Source organism: Balaenoptera borealis (genome assembly GCF_965194805.1).
Source record: "Balaenoptera borealis genome assembly, chromosome: 3".
Classification (NCBI taxonomy): Eukaryota; Metazoa; Chordata; class Mammalia; order Artiodactyla; family Balaenopteridae; genus Balaenoptera; species Balaenoptera borealis.
Window position 1 is genome coordinate 12354298 of NC_138866.1, and position 11092 is coordinate 12365389.

Here is an 11092-nt window from a genome sequence, read left to right on the forward strand (position 1 = left end):
AGTCTTATCATTGAAGGAGTACCAGCAGTGGCATCCCAGGAAGGGAGGCATTTAATCTTTATTTTTAACATAGACATTCTTTACTTCTGGTCAGTGCTCCCTTTTCTTTAATAATTAAAGCAGATGTACAATGTATGCTTGATAGGCCACAAAAAGGCTGTTTTAGTTAGCATAAAATTCAAGTTAACTCATGTATAAGCCAGAATAACTTCCCCATACCTCAGTATGTGAAAATATCTTTTATCAGCTATGAATTGTCCCCCTAAGAAGATATTCTCAAAAATCACCAGTTAAGGGATTTCTTTAATTATGCTTAACATTTCATCCAGGAAGCTCAAAAAGTTCTCTTTTCTTTAAAAAATGATACATTATTCAGGAACGGAGGTCGTATCTTTTATCTTCTACAGTTTTGTGCTCATTAAAAATGCTCTGGGGGCTTCCCTGGTGGCGCAGTGGTTGAGAATCCGCCTGCCAATGCAGGAGACACGGGTTCGAGCCCTGGTCTGGGAAGATCCCACATGCCGCGGAGCAACTAGGCCCGTGAGCCACAATTACTGAGCCTGCGTGTCTGGAGCCTGTACTCCGCAACAAGAGAGGCCGCGATAGTGAGAGGCCCGCGCACCGCGATGAAGAGTGGTCCCCGCTTGCCGCAACTAGAGAAAGCCCTTGCACAGAAACGAAGACCCAACACAGCCATAAATAAATAAATAATTTAAGAAAGAAAAAAAAAAATGCTCTGCATGTATACCTACTAATTGATTAGAATTTTAATTTTTTGGTTATTATGAGATTGAAAACCACTTTGAATAGTTTTTCATGATCTGAATTAATATCTTGGAATATAAATTGAATTTATGAAATAACCTTGGCAAGTAAGAAATGGTAAATCCACTGCCAAATGTTGCTCTGTTTTATGAGAGTGAACTCTACAAGTGTATAACACTAAGAGAAGTTTTGCCACCTTTAGATGTTTTCATAAGTGTTATTATATCATGGGTACAAAACCATAATGAAAGTAATTAATGAAAAAATGTTATCCATGGTTTCCTTTGTGTTTTGTAATCAGTAAATAACTGTATTTTTTAAATGTATTTTTTAAAATGCCAAGGACTGCAACGTTTGTGTTTTTAATCAGCAAAGGTGTTATATATGGATACCAAATTAGTTCATGTAAAAAGATTTATTAATCCATCCTTATTCTGATTAAAAGCAAAAGCAGTACATTCACTTATTTATTAGAATTGAGCATTTATTGCTAAAATAGACAATTTTTATCATCATTTTAGATTTTTCAAGAGGGAGTGTAACCTCAACGGTTGATTTTATACTTTTAAGTGATTCACTTTTCACTTTGTATCTTTTGATTTCTTATGGCATGACCAATTTTGGCCATTTTGACCATTACAGAATATTGTATTAAGAAAATATCCAAGATTCAGTCAATGGCATGTACATAAAAAGGTTCTTTTTTATGATCCATGCGTCAATTACTGGGGAATACTGCGTGATTATCACATATAAACCGCTTGATGAAGTATCAGTCAGCTGTTTTATGGCTTTGTTGGAATGAGTACTAGCAAAGACTTTTGTGTCAGTCTGTGCTGCGCCCTAGTGAGATCTGTTAACATTATGTTCTTTCTTTAATCCCATACTTACTCTTTTCATCATGGGAACAGTAATGTTTTTGTATTTGGCCGACTTTATGTTTCTCTCTTTTATTTTTCACTCCAAGGACGCTGGAATCCATGTAAATAGGTTGGCTTGTGTAAGACAAATTACTTTCTTCTGTTCTTAGCAATACTGAAGAGCACATTTTAGCTTTTCCCCCTTGTTAAATCTCCTTCATTATATTGTTTGCCTCAGGTTTTCTTTGACCTTTTCCTTTTTATTTACTGCCTCATCACTTTCGCTAGCTTCCTTCTTGCCAACTTTCATCTTTGGCTTGCTTTCATTTAGCATAGTAATTCAGCTCTTAATCCACAAATCTGTTCATTGTAGTAATCCTTTGTCTTCTGATTTTGGTAACACTACCTCTGATTTCTGCAAATGAAGAAATAATGATGCGTTTTATATATAACATTTTTATCATATTTCATACATTCTGAAAAAATTCAAATGACTACATTTAAGTCTTTCGAAAATATGCTCTTTTGGTGTTTATTTCACTGACATTTCCTCTAGTAAAACTGTTTAGGAATTTAATTTTTTTTTTTATAAATTTATTTATTTTGGCTGCGTTGGGTCTTCGTTGCTGCACGTGGGCTTTCTCTAGTTGCAGTGAGTGGGGGCTACTCTTTGTTGCGGTGCGCGGGCTTCTCATTGCGGTGGCTTCTCTTGCTGCACAGTGTGCGCTCTAGGCGCGCGGGTTTCAGTAGTTTGGCATGGGGGCTCTAGAGCGCAGGCTCAGTAGTTGTGGCTCGCGGGCTCTAGAGCACAGGCTCAGTTGTGGTGCACGGGCTTAGTTGCTCCGCGGCATGTAGGGTCTTCCTGGACCAGGGCTCAAACCTGTGTCCCCTGCATTGACAGGTGGATTCTTTCTTAACCACTGCGCCACCAGGGAAGCCCTAATTTTTTTTTTTTTTTAATTTGAATTGTCTTTTGGTCTCCCTGATTTTGAAGGATCAGTATGTATGTGTAACTTATATTATCAGAATTTATGAAAGTCAGTAAGTACCTCATATTGACAGAATCCATGACATTTATCTTAACCTTCTCTTATAACACTTAGCTTTGTGTGTCAGTAAAAAGCAGTGCTTTCAAAATTTCTAACCTTTGCTCTTTACTTTTGAATTTTTGAAATATCCCAAAACTTTATTCTTGATTAGCAAATGACACTCTTTTAATATGCAGGTTTGCCATGCAGAACTTGAATTGGGGACTTGTTTTCAAGCGGTAAATAGCAGAATTCAGTTACAAATTCTTGAGGCTCAATACCTTCCAAGCTCATCAACACCCCTGACTTTGAGTAAGTATGTCAAAGTGGTTCAAAGTGGAATCTTCAGAAAATATTTGTAAAAGGTAGTTTTTTCCTGCATTTCTTATAGTGAAGATTAAAATCTTAGTTACTTTTGTTAGTTAACTTACATAATTACCTTTTAACTTAAAATTACTTTATTGGATTTCAAATTACTAGCCACTGTGTCTACCTTAATCCACTGGTCTCTTGATTCTTACCCAATTGTGACCTTCTTGCATTTGGTGCTATTCTTTATTTAGCTCATTAGTTAATATAGGTTGAGTGTCCAGAAGACTGTCAGCTATATTTCACCAGCCTAGATAATTTATCCTCTCTCTAAGTCTGTACCCTTTTTTTGGATACTCTGCTAACTAGAAACTTAATTTTAAAAAAACCTGGAAATATCAGACACAAACCTCGAAATACTTTCTCGCCTGTGCCTTTGAGCACAGCCAGGTATTCTGATATTTTGGTTGTCTAGGGCTGGTTCACATGGCTGCCACTAGAGTGGGAGGTTTGAGGTCAGTCCTACCTAAAGGGCTAAGAGTAGGACTAAGAGTGTTGCTCTTTCCTACTAGAAGAAGAGGAAATATCAGGAGGTAGGTAGAAGCAATGGATGTCCACTGTAACTACAAAGGCTGAAAATAAATACAATTGAGCACAGTCCAAGAAGCTAGAAAAAGAACAGCAAACACAAAAGAAAGTAGAAGTAGAAATTAAAGGTAAAGTTGAAGTTGATAAATATGGGGACAACAGAAAAACACAAAATCAATAAAACCAAAAGATTTTTCTTTGAAGAGAATATTAAAATAGACAAACCTATAGTAGGCTGGATCACGCAAAAAATAAAGAAAACATAGACAAGGAAGAGGATATAATTTCAATTTTGAATCTCAGAAGACATTCAAAAATAAATAAGAGGGCTTCCCTGGTGGCACAGTGGTTAAGAATCCACCTGCCAATGCAGGGGACACGGGTTCGAGCCCTGGTCCGGGAAGATCCCACATGCCGTGGAGCAGCTAAGCTCGTGCGCCACAACTACTGAGCCTGTGCTCTAGAACCTGCAAGCCACAACTACTGAGCCCACGTGCCACAACTACTGAAGCCCGCGTGCCTAGAGCACATGCTCTGCAACAAGAGAAGCCACCACAATGAGAAGCCCACGCACCACAACGAAGAGTAGCCCCCACTCACCGCATCTAGAGAAAGCCCACGCACAGCAATGAAGACCCAACACAACCATAAATAAATAAATAAATAAATTTATAAAAATAAATACAGAAGACAATACCAATTATAACTATGCCAATTCATTTGAACAGCTATATAAAATAAATGATTTTCTAAGGAAAAAAACTGTTGAAATTCACTCCAGAAGAGGGAGGAATCAATAGAACAATAACCATGTAAAAGTAGTTAAAGAACTGCCTCTAATAAAAGCAGAGGCCAAGATGGTTTTACTGGCAGATCCTACCAAACTTTCAAGGAACATATAATTCCCATTCTATATAAGCTGTTCCACAGCATGAAAAAAAAGATGGAAAAAGTAACTTTATGAGGTTAGCATATTCTTGCTATCAAAACAGAAAGGACAGCATACACAAAAAATAGCTATAGACTACAATCACTTATGTAGATAGATGGAAAAATCATAAAATAAAAAGCAAGTAAAGTCCAAGTTGGCATTAAAAGAATAAGTTAAATTACCAAGACTATATAGGGTTAATTCTAGGAAACAAGGACAAAACAGTGCAATTTACTACATTAACAGGTATCTTCCTTTAATCAAAACTGCTAATCAGGATTACCAATGATCTCCATTTTATAAATAATGGTCAGCCTCAGTTCTTACTTTGTGGCTCCCTCCTTTCTGGAAGCTCTCTCTTTACTTTCTTGCTGTCTGGCAGCCCCAGCTCTATACCATCACTTCTCAAATTAGTCAGACTGCACTTTTTGCTCGAGTTGTAAGCACTATATGTCAGACTGGGGAGGAGGCTTAAGTGAAAAGCTGTATAAACCTGAATTTTACTTAGTGCAGTTCTCATCTTTTAAGAGCTGACTCTCCTCTAGTTTCTTTCTGCTTTTGGTCAGTGTTTAGCATCTTGAACAGTTGTTTTTAATATTTTCCCCAGAGTTTACAATTGTCATCTATGAGATATTAGTCTGTAAAAGCTATTCTACCATTACTGGAAGCTCTACATCTCAAATTTATTTAAAGAATAGGTTTCCTCTAGTGGGCATATGTTTAACTTCTGGAGTCTCAAGCAAAGAATTTTACTTATATAAATTTGCGAAATAAATTCCTCCAACTCTCCAAAGAGTTGGCACCTCTCTTTTGTATAATCCTTATCAATGTGTACTCCTTTGCTGCTGATTGTTATTTATGTCTGCAATTCCAGTCTTTAAGGGCATTCAGGTTAGAGGAAGATTAAATTCATTTAAGGTTAGAGTAGTTACTTATAAATTATGATAATAATTATAAAATTTACTAGAGATATTTTCTGTTATGGCAGTAGCTCATCAGATCTTTAAAAGTAGCTTATTGATATTTTTATGACAATATATGGATATATTTCTTTATATGACATTTAAAATTTTTTATTTATCAAAATTTCTTATTCTTTAGGTTTTTTTGTGAAAGTGGCAATGTTTAGCTTGGGAGAGTTGATTTATAAGAAGAAGACGCGCTTATTGAAGGCCTCCAATGGAAGAGTAAAGTGGGGAGAGACTATGATTTTTCCACTTATACAAAATGAAAAAGAAATTATTTTTCTCATTAAGCTTTACAGTCGAAGCTCTGTAGGAAGAAGACACTTTGTGGGGCAGGTTAGTAGGGAGTTTTTATCTCATATTCCTTCCTTGCAATTTTCTTTGCGTTTAAACAGTTAGTTAACAAAGGGAATACAGGATAAAATTGAGGTTGAATAGAGTAAAATTGTTCATCATAAATTAAAATTCAGTGTTACCACAAAAATCAAATCTTGTCAGACTTTCTGCTTTAATACAAAAATAGTTGGAATTTCTGAGAGTCAGGCTTCTTATCTTAAAATAAGTTTTCTCTTGAGCTTTTCAGCTTTAAAATCAGTAAGAAAGATCAGTTTTTCAGTACTCCTGGCTCATTCCTTGTGAAGAAGGGAACACTAAGTATTTCAATCAAATTTCTTAAGACTTACTTAAGGTATCCAACTTACTTTATTCTGTGTCATGTTCAATTTAATGTTTAACTCTGTATGCTATTAGCTGAATTGTATTAGATTTGAATTCCTAGAAAACATAGATTTTAACAGTGGTTGTGATATTATTTAGTCAGTATTGTCATCTGGATTAATCTATTTGAAAAATTCATAGTAATTTGTATAAGACAACATAACACTTGCTTACTTGCCAGTCCTACAGGAACTTGTTTCCTTTTGTAGTTCTTTGTTTACTCTAAATGAGTTACTGGTAGCTGTCCAGTATCTTTTGTCTTAATTACAATTGTTTGACTCACATTTAAATTCCAAAATCTGTATTATTAGTTTAAAGGCTTCTACTTGACAACAAGATGTTATTAGCAGTCTACCTGAAATCTTCAAATTATATGTGAATTTTCAAAGATTGATACTAACTCTGACTCACTTCATATATTTTACCTAAAATATTTGTCAAAAATACTATAGTTTTGTTGTTCTTCATCTATTCTTATTTGGAAAAGAGTTTGAACTCAAGACCTAGTATAACTAGCATACTTTTCAAAGTCGTGAGGCCTATAAAATGAATTCAGTTAAAGTTTTCGCATATTGTCAAGCCTCAGCTACCATGTATGAATGGAATAGATTTACCTGAAAGATGATTTTCAGGATAACTTTTTTGGTGATTCCACTTTCTCGGTTGAGATTTTAGTTAAGAATAATTCTGGAAGGTTCCTGTTGGCCATCTGTTCCCTCTGGCTCCTCTGGTAGCCTCAGGAGCCACCATGGTGGGGCAGGCACATGTGGAATCAAGGTCTCCCACTTCTCTATCTGCCAAAGCACTCTTATGTTATCTGTTTCATATATTGGGGTGTTTTGTAAGATTTTATTTGAAGGAAAAGTTCTTCAGACCAAGAAATTTAGAGAAAAAAGTTTGAAAACCAAACCTTTTTGGAGTGCCCTGCTACAATTTCTTTATTTAAAAGAATTAGAAACTGAGTCTCAAAGAAGTTAACTCCAAAGTAACAGCATTTGTTGGTGCTGTAGCTGAGTTGAGGATTCAGGTTGTTTTGTTTCCTTGTTCACCTTGTCTCCGTGATACATAACATACAATGTGATATCTTATATTTGCAAAATGCTTTACAGTTTTCCCAAGTTCATTCACATCTGTTATCTAAAGTTACGTAAGTGATAGGTTCAATGAAATTGTTGGCTATGAAGAATGACTATTAGATTTCAATTAAAATTACAGTTTTATTTAATGTAAAAGGTACTTAAAATACACATTCCTTACCAATCAATTTAAATCATGATTAGTCTCAATCTTTACAAAAATGTTTTTGAGTGGTTGGGATCAATTTTAAGTTGAGCTCCTAGATTTATTGAAAAAGAAAGGATACTAATAACTGTTTTGGAGGAAGTGATTTTGTAATATCTCACATTGAATTTTTAAATTGAATTGGGTCATATAAAATAGTCTTCAATGACTAAATAGGTTAAGTGTTTTAACATCAAGTTTCAAAGAGAGAAATCAAACAAACTTTTGGAAAAATGGAAAGATGTTTAGTTGAAAATATGTAAACCAAACATCCAGCTGTCTTTCATTCGTAAGAGTAATTAATGGTTTGAACTCAGTTACCATTATTGTGTTAAGTTAAATGAGTGTACTACTGTTCCTTTACAGATTTGGATAAGTGAAGACAGTAATGACATTGAAGCAGCGAACCAGTGGAAAGAGACAGTTACAAATCCAGAAAAGGTTGTTATCAAGTGGCACAAATTAAATCCATCTTGAAGACCTTGCACATTAATTTGGTGACAAACTTGACATTCTTTTAGAAGACTTATGATTTCAATTTGCTACCAATTTGAAGAGACAGATCAGTACATTTATCAATTTATTTATGGAGGCCATAATAGTATATAATGGATCTAATAGAAAATCAAACTTGGTGAAAAATGGGATGAATTTTACCACATATCCAAAGTAAAGGAAATGCTTTAAAACGGGCCGAAATAGACAATAAAATAAATGGGTAGTATTACTAGGGCAACTAAATAAATTATAAAGTCAATGGGAATATCAATCATAGATAGTTGCTGCTATATTATGTTTATAGGCTTTTTAAAGCTTTACATAGATATTCAAAATCCACTATATCAAGTCTCTGTTAGTACTAGACTTTACCACTATTTCAGTGCTAGTCAAGGTTGATTAGATTAACTCCACTGTTTAACCCCTCGCTACATATTTTCCCTCAAAGCAGCAATGAACTGAACCACTTCAACTCTTCTCATTTGGGGAATGTTTGTGGCCTGTGTTTATCATTACTTACCGTTAAGTCATCACATTGTCACTTAGTAAGCTATTTATCTCTAAGAAACTTCAGATATAGAAAACTACATTTTGGCAAGAATAATTGAAAACACCAGAAGGTTGAAGTTTAATTGGAAACCCAGTGTACACACATTTTGCTGTGTTTCCTCCTTCACATCCTCTTTGTTTTAATTGGAGTTGAAATAAGGTTATCATCCATATGGCCCATCCTAATTAGCAGAATTAAATGAGCTTAAATAGCAAATTTAATATTTTATGATAATCACTTCCTTGTTTTTAGTTTTTTAAATATAAATTGCTTGTTCTATAATCCACAACATTAGAATATGTTCCTGTATTTTAAAAGTGGCCATACATGATAACATTATGTAGCAAATAAATATTTTCTGTTGCAGTTTCTCTCGGGTACTCATTACAACTCAGTATGTAGGGATAATTTTAGTTTAGTTGGTCAGACAAGCTATGACCAAAAAGCACAGTTGTTTGGAGAAACCAATAACACCATCCCTGATCTTGGAAAGTAGTGACTTTATTTTTGCTAATGGGTAGACTAAGTGCTTCATCTTCCATTTTTCTTTCTCTCTTACCTTGTACCACACATGCCAAGAGATAGATAGTGATATTTTAGGCCACAAGTATACTTTGCTGTAACTTAAGCATGCCTTTTTCATTTCTTGTTCTGTGTATCTCATTAAGATTTTCCCAAATAAACACTAATTCCCCTTTTCCTAGGTACCACCTCCTCAAGCTACTAAATGTACATACTTTACATGCCCTTGGCTTCTGGTGCCTAGAGTTTATGGTATACCGGGGATGTTGACAGGTACTCTTTGACACTGCATTTTGAAATAATTTTTTTTTTTAGATTTGTGAAAAATGGCATATTAGTGTGTACTCACATGGACTTTCAAGAGAAAAATCACCTTTTGTGGTGGTATTTTGAATCTTTGAGACAAATGGCAACTATTTTAAAAGATTTTTAAAAAATAGACTTTGTTTTTTAGAGCAGTTTTAGGTTCACAGCAAAATTGAGAGGAAGGTACAGAGAGTTCCTATATACCCTCTACCCCCGCATTTATACAGTCTCCCCCACTATCAGCACCTTGCACCATAGTAGTACATTTGTTAAAATCACTGAACCTTCATTGACACATCATCACCCAAAGTCCATAGTTTGTATTAGGGTTCACTTTTTATGTTGTACATTCTGTGAGTTTTGACAAATACATAAATGACCTGTATCCACCACTCATATCATACAGAGTAGTTTCACTACCCTACAAATCCTCTGCAAACACAACCATTTTAATAGCTACCAAAGAAGGAAGTGTACTGGCTTTTAGATAAGTAACTGACTTTATTGTTTTAAAAAATCTAGAACTTTATTTGAGCAGTTTTTTTGTGTTCTAGTAATGCTTTCAATTCCTAAATTTATTATAAGTAGTCATGTATTTAATGCAATTTCTAATTATTTAATTTTCAATATTTTTACAATATGTGTGTAATGTATAATTTGAAGGAAAGGTATGACTTCTTGGTTTCTTGTATGCCTTAGAATCCTAGGTAAATAAAAAAATTAAAAGAAAACCTTTTTATTTAAAAGACTTCAGTTAGAGAAGTGTTGACAACTAAGATCCCAGATATTTTAATTAGTGTTTACTTAAGCCTTTTTCAGATGAAGAGGTACTGAATACAAGTGATATTCTTATTGTTTCCTTAATAGCCACTCATGTTATGAGAAAAACATTAGAAACTGGTAATAAAAAATGAGATACTATGCAAAGATATCACTTCTCTTTGTACTTACTTGGCATTTCTTGACCTTTACCCACTTATAACAGTGAGAGAACCAAAATGATACTTGGTAACCAGAGAAAGCCATGGAGAGCTCACACTGATAGCTGATAGTTTGCACAGTGCTAATCCCTAACAGTGTATTTATTTATAAGTCTTCAGATTAATACAATTAAATAGCTGCAGTCCATATCAAAACATAACATCTCTGTTTGGCTTTTGTTTGGTTTTGTATGATTTTTTAGCAGAACTAGAGAACTTACCACTGAAGTATATCAGGTAAGCTCTTATCAGACTGTTCAGAGGGAACCAGTGGGATTTTGACGTAAGTTACATAATTGTGGTCTGAAAATAACCTAAACTGATCTTCTGTTTGAATACAGTTATGTGAATTTCTCTGATACTAATGTACAGAAACTATATTTCCCAACAAAAGTTTCCACTGTTTGTTTAATCAAATAATTGTTTCTTTATGAAGGATTTCAGAAATTTGCAATAAATTTCAACTCTTTATGTTATGGCAGTAATGGATATTTCAAAGCTGTATGTTTACTTTTGTTGATTGGTAGGGTGTACTGAAGGAAGTTCCAGATAAAACGTCTGTATCTACAGTAGTTGTGAGAATGTTCACAGATGACCCTTGAAAAACACGGGGCTTAGGGGTACCACCCCCCACGCCGTTGAAACTTGAGTATAACTTTACATTTGGCCCCCTGTGGTTCTGAATTCACAGATTCAACTAACCTTGCATTATGTGGTACTGGCGAATGTACTCACTGAAAAAAATCTGCACGTAAGTGGACCTGTGCAGTTCAAACCTGTGTTGTTCAAGGG

At 34.7% G+C, this 11092-nt stretch overlaps 1 protein-coding gene across 3 annotated transcripts in view; it reads left to right on the forward strand.

The window, feature by feature from the left end:
- Positions 1-10781, forward strand: part of TC2N (tandem C2 domains, nuclear) — a 46432-nt gene extending 35651 nt beyond the window's left edge. For all 3 annotated transcript variants that reach the window (XM_082384553.1, XM_082384555.1, XM_082384554.1), the window contains 3 exons: positions 2851-2965; positions 5583-5782; positions 7811-10781. In XM_082384553.1, the coding sequence (XP_082240679.1) occupies positions 2851-2965; positions 5583-5782; positions 7811-7921 (426 nt within the window). In that variant the 3' untranslated portion in view covers positions 7922-10781. The remainder of the gene's footprint in view (positions 1-2850; positions 2966-5582; positions 5783-7810) is intronic.
- The last annotated feature ends 311 nt before the right edge of the window (positions 10782-11092 follow it).